Genomic DNA, 19,008 nt, shown 5'->3' with positions numbered 1-19,008 from the left:
TAGAGTTTAAGGAGAAGAACAGGGTTTGGTACAAAGGTCTTATGACCAAGTGTCAGAGACTAACGAGTCTCGCCTGAGCTAAGAAGAAGAGGTGAAGATCTTGGCGCAAAATAGAACTTGATGGCGCGTTTTCACTTAAGCTCTATGCTTTACTTAGGAATTCAATGACTTTATGTATGTAATATTATTTTTTAATATACACTGTATGATATTTTTTGACCATTTATTATAAATGTCTACTATTTATGTATTTAAAAATATATCATTAAGTAATTTGGCTCCATCTATTTTGTACTTATGGACGTTAATGATGTTATAATCATTTACTGCAACCGAAACACATTGTTTATCTACATTATTGGCTCATCGGACAATCTATTTCACACATTTCTTTGAGACTACCTTATTCATGATGTGGTATTTTAAATAAAAAAACAATTCACTGTACTACGATTAACTGGTGACAATCTTGATCACTGAGATTTGATATTAACGTGCATCTTTTACTTAAAACACCAAACTCTAAACAAAAAACCGACTTCGACCTTTCAAAGCAAAGACTCCTTATCATACAGTCGTACCGTACGTACAGAATACCACTCTGGTGCTATCGCTGTCTAAAGTGACGTCTTCCGGACTGGCGAGGTCGACGCGCACGCTGCCGGAGTTCTGGCGTTTCCTGCCGCCTCCCCAGTTGCTCAGCGTCCATCGGTAGACGCCGTCCGTTGATTCATTGGTGGATTCTTCGATCGGCTGGCTGTCTAGTGTGTTGGAACTGGAACTGGTGGTACCTCCGAAGGAGTCGGCTCCGCCCTTAAATCTACCTATTCCTGTTTGAAAACAACAATAATAATAATGGATTAAAGTCTGACAAACTATCTAAGAGAGTCATTAATATTCAGCTGAGCGGGGTGTTATTGTCCGAGCTGAGAAATTTCATAAAGAATGGATCTACCTGTTTTATAAAATTAAACCCTTGTTTATGTATATAATTTCACAATAAGGACAATGGCACCCCGCTCAGCAGAACTATATAAGAGAGTCATTAATATTCAGCTCAGCGGGGTGCTATTTTTCAAGGTGTCAAGTTCTATCAACAAGTGATCTACCTGTTTTAAATCCCTTGTTTATTTATTTCCATCAATAGTACCACGCTGAGCTGAATATTAATGACACTCTTAGTTTGCTTGCATAACTACACTACAAATTTTTTGTGATAAAGTTTCAGCAATTGCTGCAGTTAGGTTGTTTAACATCATGTTGTTATAATATTCTTTTTGTACATAATGATGATTGATGATCCTCATCACATAAAAAAGGTGTTCAGAAACTCTCCCGATAAACGAAGACCGGAGATTTCTCAGACAATTTGAAGATAATTTAAATTTAACCCAATTCATCTAGTCCGAAAATGCTTCATAGAGAACTAGAGCTCTTTAAAGATGGCGTCTTGTAATTATATTTTTTTAATAGTTCCAGAACGTTTCTATTTAGGAAAAATAAAAGCTGGCACGCCTATTTATAATCCAGAGATAAATCAATTCCATCAATTTCGAATTTCTAGTACCGGTCATATGCGTCCGTTTTGGGTACGACAACGGTTATTTTATTCCATAACTTTTTTGTCTTTAACTTTTAAGTATTTTTGACATTGGATTATTAAACTCTGAGGTATTCTAGTACTAAACGGTACTCTTGCTTTAAGTCGGTATGATTTACAGTTTTCTAGAAAACTCGATTTGAAAATTTTTTGTTTTTTGAATTTGAAAAAAACTTTAAAAAACTATTTTATCGCTTTATCGGTTTCGTGTTTAATTTTTAAGCATTTTGACACTAAATTATTAAATTATGAAGTACTAAAAGTTACTCTTGCTTTAAGTCGATAAAATATACCGTTTTATTTTGAATTTTTTTTTTCAAATTCAAAAAACGAAAAATTTTAAAGAAGAATAGTTGGTCAACGCAATGAATAAATTTGTTTGATTCTAATTGAGACAGTCACCACCATTTCTGTTAAGGTTGCAATGTCACGTGTAACTACGATAAATCCTAAATGCATGGACATCAAGTTGGATACGACCTTATTCATAACATACCAACTCGCATACATATTAAGAAAAATAAATTTATGGAAGAATATAGGTACAGTCGGAAAAATAAAAAAAATACCCATGAACGATCACATCAATCACTTATTTTGTATTTGCTATCTTTTTCTATAACAAACGTTTGTTATTTATAGAAAAAGACAGCAAATACAAAATAAGTGATTGATGTGATAGTTCATGGGTATTCTTTCATTTTTCCGACTGAACCTATATTTTTCCATAAATTTATTTTTCTTAATACGTATGCGAGTTGGTGTGTTATGAATAGGGTCAACTTTTGTAACGATTCCAAAAATCACAAATGCTAAAGATTGCAATGACTATCGGACAATGGGGAACTTGCACATTTTTTTTTTATTACATAATAATGTTCAGTTTTGTATAAAAATGAGATTTCCAAAATTTCCCGCTTCAAAAACTCATAATAACTTAGAAATACAAATTTAAAGTCTTCTTTATTTTAAAGTAGTTCAGACGGCCCGTGACGTCATATAGTTTTACATTAGTTTTTTTATATGGTTATATCAGTGATGTGGGAGGGTTATATGTAAGTATATTCTTCTTCTTCTTCTTTAGTTTATTGGCCTCCACCTACTTGGGTATTTGGCCACAGCATCGTCGCGAAATATGGGAAAATATTTATATTGTAATGACATTTTTTGATCACTATACTTAATAGGAAGTGTGTACCTACTAAGTTTTATCGTTAAATAATTATGAGAATAATAATCAGAATAAAATCACAGTATAAAATTAGTAGGTATAATGGGAGTATAATATACATAATATATGTACTTACTTATCTCCTTTAACTCCCCGAACTTCTCCGACGGAAAAATTTTCACTCTTTTGAAAATATGTAGCCACCATACACATATCAACTATAGGTAAGTTATCAGACTGCCTTTTACAAAAGCCCTCTTCGGTCATTTTAGAAAATATATCTTAAAAACACTCAAATATATCAAAAATAGAAATTATCAAATATATTTATAAAACTTAGTGTCAGTGTCAAAACGAATGCCAAACCTATGAGGGAACTTACACATTTTTTTATTACGTAATATTATTCAGTTTCCTTTAAAAATAATATTTCCAAACTTTCACGCGGTAAAACCTCATAATAACTTAGAAGATAATTTAAAATCTATATATTTTTTTCTGTTTTCTGGCCTTGGTTTAGAAGAATCCTTAGCCAATGTAAAATAGTTCAAACGATCAAAAACGCTTGTGACGTTACATAACTGTATTTTCTACTGACGTTTATAGTGTCTAATTTAAAATTATATACAATTTTGTTTACTTTGTTGGTGCAGAATGTACATGCACAACTATATGACGTCACTATGCGTTTTCGACCACCTGTTTTAATTTGAATTTTTAATCGTCTTTAGGGGCCAAACGAAAGACAAACAAAACTTTTTTTATCTTTGATACATGTTTTAAATTATGTTCTGTTGTGATTTATAACATTTTTTTCGAATTTAAAAATTTATGCAAGTTCCCTATTGCATTAATGAGCCACACATTGAAAACCTCCCTTAAAATTATACATAACAGAATCCACGTGAAATTAGAACAAGAAATAAGTGATTCACAGATGGGTTTTCGAAAGGGTCTAGGAACTAGAGAGTCAATGTTCTGACACAACGATGTCTGGATATGAATCAGGCCTATATGCTTGCTTCATAGATTTTAAAAAAGATTTTGACAGAGTTCAACATGAAAAGCTTTTAAGTATTCGTAAGACCAAAAACATAGATAGTAGAGATCTACAAATTATATCGAATCTGTATCAAAATCAGAAAGCAAGAGTAAGTCGAAGGAGAACTGACAGAGGAAGTAAGTATACTTAGAGGAGTTCGACAAGGGTGCATACTTTCACCACTCTTATTCAACGTCTACAGTGAAGTGATATTTCAAGAAGCTTTATTGGATATTGTGGAAGGTATTTTGGTCAACGGAAATAGCATTAATATTATTAGATATGCGGACGATACGGTCATATTTGCAAGTGACATGGAAGATTTACAGTACATAATACAACACGTATACAATGCATGTGAAAGGTACGGACTGCAAATGAATCTCAAGAAAACGAAATCAATGATATTCTCAAAAAAACCACAAAATGTAGATAACATGATCATCAATAATACAACGATCGAAAGAGTAACAACATATAAATATTTAGGAACGTAGCTAACCGAAGATGGAGATCAAACAAAAGAAATCAGATCTAGAATAGAAATGGCAAGAAACACGTGCATAAAATTGAAGAACTTACTTTGCAACCGTAACCTATCTATATATATACCTATCTATATATCTATATTTGCGGATCTAGAGATCCGCACAAGAATGCTACGTTGTTACGTTTTTTCTACTTTACTATACGGCATGGGAGCGTGGACAATAAAATAGTCTGAAATCAAAAAATTAAACTCCTTTGAGATGTGGTGCTACAGGAGAATCCACAGAATATCGTGGACTGAAAAAGTAACTAATGTTAAGTCATAAAAACTGTTAAAATTAGAAAGATTCAATATCTGGATCATTATAATGAGGGCGAGAAGTACGTATTACTTAGGTTGATTATGCAAGGGAAGATACAAGGGAAGAGAAACCCAGGACGACGCAAAATATCCTGGCTAAGAAATTGATCACCCTGAAGAGGCTTAAGCCTAAACGGGGTATAAACGACGAGTTTTCACTTCGCTAAGAAATTTGAGAGAGTGGTTCGGTTGCAGCTCATTAGAATTATTCAGAAGTGCGACCAATAGAATTAAAATAGTGATGATGATTTGCAACCTCCAATAGGGGAAGGAACCTGAAGAAGAAGAAGAATAGGGTCGTATCCAACTTGGTGTCTATGCATTTTAGATTTATCGTAGTTACGCGTGACGTTGCGACCCTGACAGAAATGGTGGTGACATCTGGTGCTGTCTCAATTAGAATCAAACAAATTTATTCATTGCGTTGACCAACTATGCTTTTGTAAACAATGGTAGTATTTATTTCAATAACTTACAGTAAATGTCGCTTACCACTATCGTCCGGTGATACATGGCTTTCTTCGATACCCCTCAAAATGCTTTGGCAGAGATCCGATTCCAACGGAATCGGATCGTCGGAATCTCTATTGTATATAGTAACGGCAATGTGAGCTGGATGCGGAATGGGAAGCGGAATCATCATCTTGTCTGGTGAAAAAGGACGGCTGTGTTTCTTCCAGGGCATCCAAAGGGTCGCCCTGCAATTCGTTTTGAGAGAACCCAGTGCGGCAGATGTATCTCTGAATAAAACAGTCAAACTTTTAGAACAAAGAAGTTAAGAGGACTTTTACTTTATAAATTAAAAAATCGATTTTTGTTTTTTATGTAAAAACATTCCTAAGGGCCGGTATTTCAGTGCTGGGTTAACCTATTTATTTTTTTGTCACCGAAATTTTTATGTTTAATCAGTTTTTCAGTACTAGGTTAGAGCTTAAACTCGTTTAAGTTAACCCCGATTTTAACCGATCCTCGTTAGATGGTTTAACTCCGAATTTTGCGGTTACGCTTGCGCACTGGTGCAGTGAATGCATCATGTTTATTTTTTTGAGTACCTGCCTGACAGAAGGGATTAGTTGGGTTATGTTATTTTCTTTCATCGCTGGAAGTATTCTAATGCCTCCTTATTGTTATAACGAAATTAATATTATTGAAATTATAAATTATTATTGTTATTATATAGGAAGGAATTATAAGAATATATATTTAAATATAACTGTAACAGGTACCTATGTTTACACTTACTGTAACAGGATTTAATGCATGATTCCTAGTATTATTTTAAAAAGATTATTTTATATTAGTCTACACAGCAAAATACTTAATTATTTACCAAAGAGACTTCTTATTTCCTGGTCAATCTGTTCAAATAGTGATAAGACCGTGGTCTTTGACAAACAAAATCGGAAAAAAAGTCTAAATCGTCCCAGTAATTCTAATTCTCTTCTGTTATGAAACCGAGGTAGACGTTATGAACTAAACAAAGATTCCGAACTTGATATTACATTGCATTAATCATTTTTTTTTAATTTGGTTATGAAATTGTCTTTGTCTTTTATTTATTTTTCTGACAAATTGATCATTATTTCTCGAATTGCACATGCGCACGTACAGTTACTGCTGCCAACAGAAGAAAAAAAGTGATTAGCTAACCGAGATTTTCTTAACTTGATTTAAAGCACTGAAAAACGCTGAGGGTTAAAATATTGGTTAAAATTTAAACTAGGTTAGCTTACCAAAATTTTAACCGCTCACTGAAAAACCGGGCCTTAGTATCACAGAAACACTGTACTAAAATTTTATTAAGAAATTCGAAATAGATACGAAGTTATATGGTTCTTTTCATGAGGATTTTTCAGTGCGTCATAAATGATAGAAAAAAAGGTAAGTCCGTGATAATATACATTTATAACATTTATTCTAACATGACATTTTAGTTAAATCTGACAGTTGTCAAATTTTATTTGCAAATGGGCATATAAACAAATCAATTGTCTTTATTGCATTTATAAAATGGTATTTTCTTTGATTTGTATAGTCTTATAAATTGTACAGATTATATTCGTAGATATATTATATAATTAGTAAATAATTTTTTTTCTATTATAGCGCCATCTATCGGCAACTAGAATAATCACCGAACTAGAATAATTACCAAAGTAATCACCGACGTGACTTTTTTTCTGTCATATACAATTTAATGCGTTAGAAAGAAATCGAAAAACTGTGACGCACTGAAAAATGCTGATGAGAAAAAGCATAGCTGTATTTATAACGGTTTCTACCTGAGCTAAAACTAGTTTGTATACAAGAACGCGCGACGCCTAAGGTGCAGCTGTAACTCGACAGTTGGGTTCTAAAACTTATAAAGCGAGAACGTGTTTTATATTACTGAAATTTATCAAACATGATTGTTTTGAAATTCGGAAAGAATACCTGGAACCTGTGGCCATTTCAATGGTAGCCAAAATAAAGGGACTCATCGAAATGAGCATAATATTAAAACACAATTTAAAGGCAATTACGGCAGAAAACAATTCTGAATTACCTAGTTCCTCGGCAAAAGAATTAAAATCTATTATTGCATTGCATGCACCTTATGTGAATAAAAATTGGAGAAAGAGCAACAAGTTGGTTGTTGTTCAGAAAATATCTATGAAGTTCATATTGCTCCCTCGGCGAGACATCGAAAAAGACGCGCTTATGTAGCTTCTTAATGAATCTGAATTCAATTTTAATATCAAGATTCTACTTACTCTGCCTTCTCTGCTTTCTTCCCAGTGGCAGTTAATTTAGACCTAGGATTAAATGCAGAAACGTCGAGGTATGGAGAGTGAACTTGGATATTTCCTCTGGGTGTATAAACGTTCCCCAATAAATCAGGACCGCCTGCTCCTAGAAAATAAAAGATACAATAACTTGGAATGAAATAATTATCAGAAAGGTACATATTATTTAAACGATAGTGTCAACGTTATGTTTGCAAATATTCTGAATAATCTCTTTTAAAGAATCCCGTTAAGAGCCATCCAAGCATTCTCAATATTGCGGTCAAAATTATTCGAAAAAAGTACTTTGCCCAGGCAATTTTTGTGTCTATAAAAACAGCCAACTTTTCGATTCATTTTATTTTCCGTTTGCAATTAAGATGTGAACGTGTGTACGAGACCCCTCTAACAAGGGAAATATGTTTATTGTACCTTTTTTCCTTTGCATATTTTTTTAGTAAGAGTAAGTGGTTGCCTCCGAGAAACCATATGGAGAAACACATATCTGACCACGAAAAGCAAAATGAAAGTATACAAGACAACAGTAAGACCAATCCTAACATATGAAGCGAAGACAAGGACCGATACAAGAAAGACGAACCAATAAATCAACAATATCGAAATGAAAGTATGTATTAAGATCAATAGCGGGCATATCATTAAGAGACAAACAAAGCAACAGAAGTATACGCGAACAATGCAAAATTGAAAATATTAACAGGTGGATAAAAACAAGAAAAAAAACTGGAACGAGCATGTAAACCGAATGGGACCAGATAGATTAGACCAGAAGACCCGTTGGAAGGGCGCCGAAAAGATGGAAAGACAATGTACAGTCAACAACAACTGTAACAGAATAAGAGGCAGACAAACAGAAATAATCATAGTCGCACGAAGAAGAAGAAGCATATTTTTTATCTAATTATGCTCTTAGTTTATTCTAGGACGAATACCACTTTCATCTTAGTTCGGAGGCCGCTTGCATCCTAGTTTGGAAGGCCCCTCTCATCCTAGTATGGAACCTCCTTTTTATCTCAGTACCGCCGAGGTTCTCAACTCCCTAGTTTGGAGGCCCTCCTTTATTCGGAGGGTGTCGAAGCCCTTCAGTCTTAATCTGATTAACAGATTATAAATTATTGCGAGTACATTCTTATATTGTAAGCCAAGACGAAAGATGATGGTTTCACGTTAAGAAAGTTTATTTACCAATATAATAATAGTCTCCCGGCTTTGGAATTATAGCAGGGTACTCTACTTTCTTTAGGGCCTACGCCTACGGTATACAACTAAGGTAACAGGACTAGTACTAAGCTTCAACCGCCTATTATTACTCTTGGTTTTACCCAAGGTACTCATTTTATTCAGGCTGACTCGGCCTGGGGCCTGTAGACATTTAAAAATGGGTGCTCGGTAAAAGAAGTATAAATCAATTTAATCCACTTTTCAGGAGAAGCAAAAAACGATAATTAATTGGCATATCTACTACCAATTTTATTTACGGCCAAATAATTTTATTTATTTTATATTACCATATTGACTTGTTCTATTGATACCAATGTAAAGATATAGTCATTTATAGTATCTTTCGACACAAATAATATTTTGAACATTTTTGACCTATACTCTTTTTACCAAGCACCCTAGAAATTTAGTTATGTTATAGATTTTAATATTTAAAATGTTTTTGATAAACAGTGTGTATTTCATTCTTTGAAATAGTTTCTGTCCTTGTGAGGTCGGTACTCACCGGAGGGACCGCAGACGTTCGGATACAATTAGCATCTCTTTGAAAAGACAATGACGTCGACTTTGCAAAGTAACAAGACACTTACTCAACACACACACTACACAGTACTCCCCTGAGTTAGTGATAAGTTATAGTCTAAAAAATCATTATGAAATTGACTGGCCAGTTGGTTGTGAAATCCAGTGCCAATAAAACACAAAAACACACATACATATTAATTAATATTTTTGTGCAGTCTCTATTTTAAACATGTTTAAATCGAAATGAATTAACTAAACGATATATTTTGTGTTCTTTGTAGGTATATAACTCAATTTTATGTATACATTATAAAGTATACAATATTTATATTATACAGAGTGAGTTTTATGTATGGAAACACTCAATTATCTCAAAAACGGCTTACACGATTTTTATAATTTTGGTAGGTATGGGTTTTCTAATGCGGCCGATATTATAGTGCTAATTACATTTTTGTCATATTTTCCGTTTTTCTGGAAATTTAATGAACTTTTTTATTTAAAATGGAACACCCTGTATATTTTTTGTGTTTTGATGTCCCTAAGAAATACTGATAATTTTTCATGTTATATTCCCTATACCTAAATACCATAATTTCGGAGTTATTGCTACATTTATTTTAAAAAAAAATTTAAACAAATTATAAAAATCAATTTTTTGACCCTACTGGACACTATTTTAGGTTGTTTAGATCATGGGGAACAAAAAATCTTTTATAATTTTTCTCTAAAATTAATCGTTTCCGAGTTATAAACAATTTAAAACTGAAAAAAATCGAATAATGACGATTTTCAAGGTTCTAAAGAACACAAATAAACAATTTTATTTTTAAAACTGCGAAGTACCCAAATTCAACCTCAAGCCTTATTTTATCAGATACCGATAAGTAATTTAAGATTGTTTCATTTTAAAACATTGTAATATTAAATGATAATGCAGCCCGATCGCCCATCCTCTCATATGCACTTCATTAAAAATTAAAAATCAATATTTTAGAATAAAAAGAGACAAAAAATCTTATAGCAAGCTATCAGAAGACGAGTTGGGCTTGAATTTAGGTACTTTATAATTTTAAAAATTATATTTTTTATTTGTGTTTTAGAACCTTAAAAATCGTCATTATTCGATTTTTTTCAGTTTTAAATTGTTGATTACTCGAAAACGATTAACTTTAGAGAAAAATTACATAAGACCTTTTTTGTTCCCAATGATTCAAAGAACCTAAAATGATATCCACCCGGGCCAAGAAAATTGATTTTTATAATTTGTTTAAATTTCTATTAAGATTTTTTTTTTAAATAAATGTAGCAATAACTCCGAAATTATGGCATTTAGGTATAGGGAATATAACATGAAAAATAATCAGAATTTCTTAGGGACTTCAAAACGCAAAAAATATATAGGGTGTTACATTTGAAATAAGAAAGTTGATTAGATTTGCAGAAAAACAGAAGATCTGACAACAATGTAATTAGCACTATAATATCGAACGCATTAGAAAACCCCTACCTACCAAAATCTATAAAAATCGTGCAAGCCGTTTTCGAGATAATTGAGTGTTTCCATACATAAAACTCACTCTGTATGCTTTATCGCGAACCGTCACTAAAGTCATTCAGTATTGTACTATTTGCCCTCATTTGCGGCAGTAAAGTAGCACTTTATTGTACTGAAAGAAGAATTTTACGTTACCTGCCGCGATTAATCGAGATTGAATGTACGTTTTCGATGGCAGTAATCGATTATTTATTTGAGTTAACTTACAATTTATTTACTTTTATTATTAAACATATTGTACACAATTTACGACATTGTTAATTAAATTTATATTAAAAAGTGAAATTCTGTAGCATTTTGTAATTATATTCATATAAATAAATTAAAACTTTACCGATTTAGTAATTGAAGACATAAGTGGATAAAGGTCATATGTCACATTTTTTGAGGAAATTGTTATTAGGCTTTTGTTCTTCTAATATGTTGTTTTACCTTTTAAAATTTTAAAATAACCTATTTTTAGCTAAATAAAAATAACAGGAAGGTATTAAAGCAATATGTCCCACTAGATTTTCGAATTCTAGTGGATAAAGGTATTATGTCCAAGATCGCATTTGGACATAATACCTTTATCCATGTGAAATGTGTAAATATGGAGAATTTTTTCAACTACTTTGAAGATCTGCTGACGAACCTCTATTTATGTAAAAAGCAAACAAACACTTCAAATCAAAAGGTTAATTTTCGTGTTACGTAAAATGGATAAGAGTGGACGAATTTGGCTTATATCTCTATAAGACATAGATACCTTAATGACTACATGCCATTTCAGCAAGTAGATTTAAGAAAAAAAAGGACAGCACATCTGACCACAACTGAATGTAGACCAAGAAGACTGGAAAATAAAACTGGTAGTTTGAGTTTGGAAAAGCTGGGAAATTTAAGAGACCGAATAAAATTTGTTCCCTATGAAAACGCGATAGAGGAAAATAAAAAAAATCCCAAAAAGAAAAGAAGAACCTACTAAAAAATATGTTTTTATTAATTTTATAGTTTGTATTGCAATTTTTTTTTTGACAATCAATCCCCATTTTTGATACTTAACTCTTTTATCCACTTAACCCTAACATTTTTAAATTATTTTTACTACGTGGATAAAGGTAATATGTCCACAAAATTTAAAATATTAGGCTTAACGTACCTTTTTTTAAATTCAATTTAAAGTGTGAAAAAAGTACCTTAAAATACCTGTTTAAAAAAGTGTAGCAATGCAAATTTATAAAATAAATAACTAACTTGGGACAAAAGACACTAAAATGCTCATTACTAAAAAAACATTATTTTGTGACATATGACCTTTATCCACTTATGTCTTCAATTATTCAATATTAATAACTATCGATTAAAAATCGAAAGCGGCCATCATGCAAAAGTCATCTGTCATCACTGTCACGAAACTTTTATTACGTCTAAAATTTAAAAAATTCTTAAATTGTAAATTGGAAGTAAGTGTTAAAACCAATATCAAATTGTTGGCGATAAAATTTTGTATGCACCACGTCAGTAAAGACTCTTTATCGAACTCGTCTGTTATTCGCCTCGCTCGCTCTGCTCATACTATCAGACTCGTTCGATAAAGAGTAACTTTACTGACTTGGTACATAAATAACTGTTACTTGCATATTTTTTTTTATTCTCAATTATCTGATTAACAGTTAGAAACATATTAATTTGTTCCGGAAAAATTGGAGGGAGATACGATAAAATAGAGTAATAGTAGATGCCAACTGATTGGATCTCTCGTCGAATGGTGACTAGCAACATCATTAGTTTTAGAATAAATATGTGCTTACCTAATTGAGCACACTGGACCATATCGGTGTACCGGCTCAGGTCGACTTGCGAGTGTGAATCAAGCCTAAAACTAGTATCCGTATGATCCAAAGGCGTTAGGAAATCTAAACTGAACAGTTCCGAATACAGAAGTCCGGCCAGGCCAGCCCAATCGCCAGGGCTCAGCGCTCGACTGTCCCAGAACTGATCTTCTGTACAACCCAGTTTCGGAATGATTTGTTTTGGATAAAACCGTTCCAGCATCAGGGCACCTTGCTGAATGGAAATCTGAAATATTAACATAAAATCACTACAATGGAAAGCTGCCAGCAAACTTCCAGCTCATGTGAAAGTTTATGTTATGTGTAATGCTTGGAAAATTTGTTAAATAGTCCAGGGTAATAAGGTTTTTTCCATGGCACTTCAACAGCCAGGGTACTGGAGTGTTTCTTCGACAGGTAATACCTATTAGAGCAAATTGTAACTATTTCCTGCGTAGGATCTGGCGGCCATTTTTATTTATAAACAATTTAGTGTTAAAAACAGCATTTTTTTTTCAAGTCAATTCGAAAACAGTGAAACTTATGTTTTTTTTAGTTCAAACATATTAGAAAACTATTAGATATGCAAGCCTACTGTCCAACAGGAAAAAAGACAAAACATATCACAAAAGGATGTCCACAAGGATCAGTTTGTGGACCTATGTTCTGGGATGTAATGCTAGAGGAACTATTGGAACAATTGACTATAGATCCTGAAGTGCTTGGAAGCATAGCATATGCAGATGATTTGTTGTTGATCATAGATGCAAACTCAAGAAGAGAATTAGAAAATAAATCAAATGAAGTATTAATAAGAGTAAATGATTGGATGAATAAAGTAAAATTAACAATATCAGATTCAAAAACAACATATAGTTTAATAAAAGGAAATTTAGAAAGAGATCCAATCATAAAAATTAGAGGGAAAACAATAAAAAGAAAAATGGAAACAAGATATTTAGGTATTATAATAGACGAACAAAAATTATTTACAAAACACATGAATTGTGTCTGTGAAAAGGCAACAAAGATCATGCATAGCATTGCTAGTCTAGCACAGAAGGAATATAGAATTTCGTTCCGACAGATGAGAATATACCTAAGTACAATACTTGCATCAATTGTAGGGTACGGTTCAAGTGTATGGGCACATAGATTAATAAATAAAAAAAATGCAGAAAAATTAAATAGAGCTCAGAGAGGATTTCTTGTAAGAATGACGGGAGCATTTGGAACAACTGCAACACAGGCACTCACAGTTTTAACTGGAGTAATGCCAATGCATTTAGAAACACAAAAAAGAGCATGTAATTATTGGCTAAAAAAAGAAAAATATGAAAAAATAATACAAATAATAGGATTAGATATAAGAAATAAAAGAGAATTAAAAGAAATAATAAATAGAAAAAGACAAAATGAATGGGAAAATTCAACAAAATCTAGACGTTTATACAATTTTATACCAATATTAGAAAACATTCCAAATTATTTTAATCCAAAACAAGGTTTAATACACTTTTTAACAGGACATGGACCGTACCCAACATATTTGGAAAGATTTAACTTAAAAGATAATGCATATTGTGAATGTGGAGAACTAGGTACACCAGAACATATAGTGTTACATTGTGAAAATACTATAGAAAATGAAGAACATAGAGAAATGAGAAGATTAGAAAGAATTGAAATAAGAGATATATTACAAAATAAAGAATATTTTGAAATATTAAACAATCTCACACAAATAATATCTAAAAAACAACAAGAAATATAAATTCAAAAATAGATATTTACAATTATAATAATAATAATTCAATATAAAATAAATAAATAAAAATAATAATTCAATACATAATTCATGAAATTAAAAAAAAAAAAAAAAAAAAACTACCAATTCTCTTCTGAAAATAGAGGGACTGTCTTTATAACTTAGAAGGGAGTTGATAGTACCAAAAATATTTTAAATTGTTTATTTAAATTTGTTTGTTAAACGTAATTAATAGATTATGGCAAATTGTTAATTGTAAAAATAGATTTAATAGTTGGGTAAAAAATGTAAAAATATATAAAAAAAAAATATCTGTAATCCCATCAGGAAAAAACGACCTGGATTAGTCACTAGAGGCCAGGTCATATGTATAAATAAAAAAAAAAGTTCAAACATCTTCGAGAGTATGGAAAAAGCTTTAAAATGGCGTATTACAAAGTTTGATATACTCATTTTTTGTTAATATAATTACGAAAAAGGCCGAAATTGTAAAATAAATTAATTTTGCAATAACTATTGTAAAAATCAGTGTACAGCTATTTCTGTCAAATGAGGGTTATTTGGTACTTAATATATGAAGAAAGTTTCAAAGCGATTCGTTCAATGAATTTGAATAAACAATTATTGTCTAAATTTTATTCAAATTGTTTATCCCAGAGAGCATTTTTTTGCAATAACATAAGTCAGAAAAAAAATTAAGTTAGAACCATTCCACAAAAGTGTCAAATGAAAGAGCATGAGCTATATTTTCAACTTGGTTTAAAAAAGTGAATCAAAAATGAATTTATTAGCAATAAATAATTATGCAAAAGTATCATCAATCTTTCCTTATAAACTTTTGATTTTTTTATGTAATAAATTATACATATACAGGGTGTTAGTAAATAAGTATGAAAAATTTTAAGGGATAATTCTACAAGAAAAAATAATGGCAGTTTGCTCTATAAACGTATGTCCGCAAATGCTTTGTTTCCGAGATACAGGGTGTTGAAATTTTTATTTCAAACTGCCAATTTTTTTATTGCTCTAAGACCAGTTGAGATATGAAAATTACATTTAGTGGGTTTCAAGAGGTAGTTATTGCGCATTTTTTGGCAAACAAATAACAATTTTATATTCATCAATGGCGCGCCTACGGGTAATGGTCTGAATTTTTTTAAAGAAAAAAATGGTACGCCACTGAGATATTTCAAATTAATTTTCCAATATAAAGTATTTTGTCCAAAGTAGAACAATAACAAAAAATATTACTAAAAAGATTTTAACTAGGTGCAAAGCTACAAAAAATGTTCAAAATTGCCTCCTTTAAAGGTGACAGAATAATTTTATATTCACCAGTGGCGTCCGTACAGGTAATGGTCTGAATTTTTTAAAGAAAAAAAATAGTACGCCACTGAAAAACGTCAAATTAAAAATCATTTTTAAATGCCTCGTTCGATTTACGACAAAAAATCATTCTTGTCCTTTTTTCATATGCGGTGCCGTTTTTATACAAAAAAATAAAACATGTTAATGCTTACAAATTATTCGAGGTAGATTCCATATGCGAAACTTATTTCAAATACTTTGTAAACGTTAAGAAAAAAGACAAAAACGATTTTTTGGCGTAAATTGAACGAGGAATTCAAAAATGATTTTTTAATTTGACATATCTCAGTGGCGCACTATTTTTTTCTTTAAAAAAATTCGGCCATTACCCGTACGTGCGCCAATGGTGAATATAAAATTACTCTGTCACCTTTAAAGAAGGTAATTTTGAACATTTGTTGTAGCCTTGCACATAGTTAAAATCTTTTTAGAAATATTTTCTGTTGTTGTTCTAGTTTGGCATTATTATATTGGAGAGTTCTTGATAATGTATTACGAAATGAAAAATACGAGCGAAGATGTTTTATTTTCTTGCATAAAAACGGTGCACCATATGAAAAAAAGACAAGAAAGGTTCTTTATCGTAAATTAAACGTGGAATACAAAAATAATTTTTAATTTGAAATACCTCAGTGGCGTACTATTTTTTCTTTAAAAAAATTCAGACCATTACCCGTAGGCGCTCCAATTATTAATATAAAATTGTTATTTGTTTGCTAAAAAATGCGCAAAAACTACCTCTTGAAACCCACCAAATTTAATTTTCATAGCTTGAAACGTCTTAGAAAAATTAAAAAATTCGCAGTTTGAAAAAAAAAATCAACACCCCGTATCTTGGAAACGAAGCATTTGCGGACATACGTTTATAGAGCAAACTGTCATTATTTTTCATGTAGAATTACCCCTTAAAGTTTTTCATACTTGTTTACTAACGCCCTGTATATTTATTACAATTTTTTGTCAATTATTATATAAATAACATTACTTGGTAGCTGTGTACCCAAAACAGGGTAAAAAATAGATTTTTTTGAAAAAAGTTATTCAAAAAGTAAGGAAAATTGACGATATTTTTGCATAATTATTTATTACTAATAAATGCATTTTTTATTCACTTTTTTAAACCAATTTGAAAGTTTAGCTCATGCTCTTTCATTTGACACCTGTAGAATGGCTCTGAAATCATTTTTTTCTGAATTATGTTATTTCAAAAAAAAGCTCTCTGGGATAAACAATTTGAATAAAATTTAAACAATTGAATGAATCGCTTTTAAATTTTACACAAATCGCATTTTACACAAATTTCAAAGATGTACACTAATTTTTACAATAGTTATTGAAAAACTAATTTTTTGCAATTTCGACCCTCTTTCGCAATTATATTAACAATAAATGAGTATGTATATCAAACTTTGCAATATGCCATTTTAAAGCTTTGTCCATGCTCTCGAAGATGTTTGTACTAAAAAAACCATAAGTTTCACTGTCTTCCATTGATTTGAAAAAAAAGGAAAAGTAGATCGTTTTTTGACACTAAATTGTTTATAAATAAAAATGGCCGCCAGATCCAACGCAGGAAATAGTTACAATTTGTTCTTATAGGTATTACCTGTCGAAAAAACGCTTCAGTATCCTGGCTGTTAAAAGTTTCACGAACGGTTGAGTATATCGACGGTTAAACTGCAAAACCTCGGTAAGTCGATTTTGGGTCCATTATGATTTTTATACTTTGTTGGTTTATACTTTTACATATCTTTTAAACTACGAAAGCTTGTAAGTCAATATTTAAATTTAATGGTACTAGTGACATCTACAAAATCCTCGTAAGATTTTAAGTTACAAAACCTCGTAAGTAGCATTTTTATGAGACAGCACCTCGTAAGTCGCTCTTTGACAAAAAAAAACAATAATACTGAATTTTACTTAATGGTAATGGAATCGTTACCTAAAAAGAACCCTACACACAAAAAACGAATAAATTTAATCTTACATAAAGAAGCCAACACATTTTTCGTCTCTCCTGTAAAGTTACATAAAACTGACTTACGAGGTTTTACAGTTTAACCGTCGGTATATTTTTGTCTTATTACCCTGGCCTATAAAGTAACATATTTTCAGTAAGTAGTATATTTTTACCTTTAAATCTGGCGTGCTAAGCTTGACTTTACTCTTGACCGTAACGCTAAGGCCCGTCTGCAAGTCCCTCCTCCTCTTCTCCAACTTCTCGTGCAAAATCCCCATCAAATCTTGCGCCTCCTTCTCCAAACTTCTATACGCCCCGTTCTTGGCAAGCTGCGTGGAAAAACTCCCGAAACAAGCTTCTACGAAATGGCTGAAGTCCTTCTGGGGTTGGACGATGGTGCTCTCGATGACGGATTGATAGGCCGCCAGCTCGTCCCACTCCATCTTGGCTTCGAAGGCAGCTAGGGCTTGTTCTGGACTAATCTGGAAGTAGTAATCGGAAGCCAAGCCGGGGCCCGCTATTCGTTTCACCACGAAGCTGTCACTGGCCGGGATACGGCCGCGTTTTTTGATTAACATATGGAAGATCAAGGCGTCCCAGAGAAGACGTAACCAGTAGCGGACGAAACCGCCTGAAAATTTTAAATCTAATTAGGAATTCGTAAAATAAGATTTCCTACGCCACTGAGAAATAATGCGACGTGCTGGGAGAAATCTGGCAACACTGCCTTACACATCAACTCTCCCTCTCTCTCACCCACCACTTTCACCTCGTTGCATTGCTCAGTGTTGCTGACGTAAGTGGTAAAAATAACGTATGTCACAAGGTCCCTATACCATAGGTTGTATGGTAACTTTGACATTGACAAATGAAATATTGTCATCGTGACGTCACCCAGACGATCAATTTTACGAATTGTTTGTAAATATAATAGGATACGTGGTCTGGAGGCTATATTTTGTTATTAAATATCGTTAGTGTTTTAATTTGTGTTTATATCTTGAGATATAATGTATCTGTAGATATCATTAAGTGTTTTTAATATAATAACTTAAACCCAAAACTCTTTTATAAGTGTTAAGATACATTTTAATGTGGTTGTATTAAGTACCTACTTACTTACTGGATTTTCTTTCTGCTGTATTGTATAGTAAAGGACATTCTTGTATAGAGACATTACAGTTCTGTAATGTCTCTTGCGGTTCTTCACATCAAGTTTACATCATCTGTGTAGGTTACAATCTGCTTATACTTATTGAACAATATATCTAATTAAGTCTATAGATAATAGATCTATTATATGTAATTCTTTCATATAAAATTATAATCAATATTGCAGCTGTCT

At 31.9% G+C, this 19,008-nt stretch overlaps 1 protein-coding gene across 3 annotated transcripts in view; it reads right to left on the bottom strand.

Moving 5' to 3' along the window:
• Window positions 1-206: 206 nt before the first annotated feature.
• Window positions 207-19,008, bottom strand: part of LOC126890640 (uncharacterized) — a 98,332-nt gene continuing 79,530 nt past the window's right edge. For 2 of the 3 annotated variants that reach the window (XM_050659731.1, XM_050659732.1), the window contains 5 exons: window positions 17,837-18,294; window positions 12,547-12,814; window positions 7,417-7,555; window positions 5,156-5,403; window positions 207-830 (listed from right to left, as the gene is read on the bottom strand). In XM_050659731.1, coding sequence (XP_050515688.1) covers window positions 568-830; window positions 5,156-5,403; window positions 7,417-7,555; window positions 12,547-12,814; window positions 17,837-18,294 — 1,376 coding nt within the window. In that variant the 3' untranslated portion in view covers window positions 207-567. Of the gene's footprint in view, window positions 831-2,907; window positions 3,053-5,155; window positions 5,404-7,416; window positions 7,556-12,546; window positions 12,815-17,836; window positions 18,295-19,008 lie in introns of all 3 variants that reach the window. The other variant, XM_050659733.1, reaches the window with a different exon arrangement.

Source organism: Diabrotica virgifera, chromosome 8, assembly GCF_917563875.1.
Source record: "Diabrotica virgifera virgifera chromosome 8, PGI_DIABVI_V3a".
Lineage (NCBI taxonomy): Eukaryota > Metazoa > Arthropoda > Insecta > Coleoptera > Chrysomelidae > Diabrotica > Diabrotica virgifera.
Note: the sequence above shows the minus strand (reverse complement) of the source record. Positions and strands in the feature narration are given on the sequence as shown.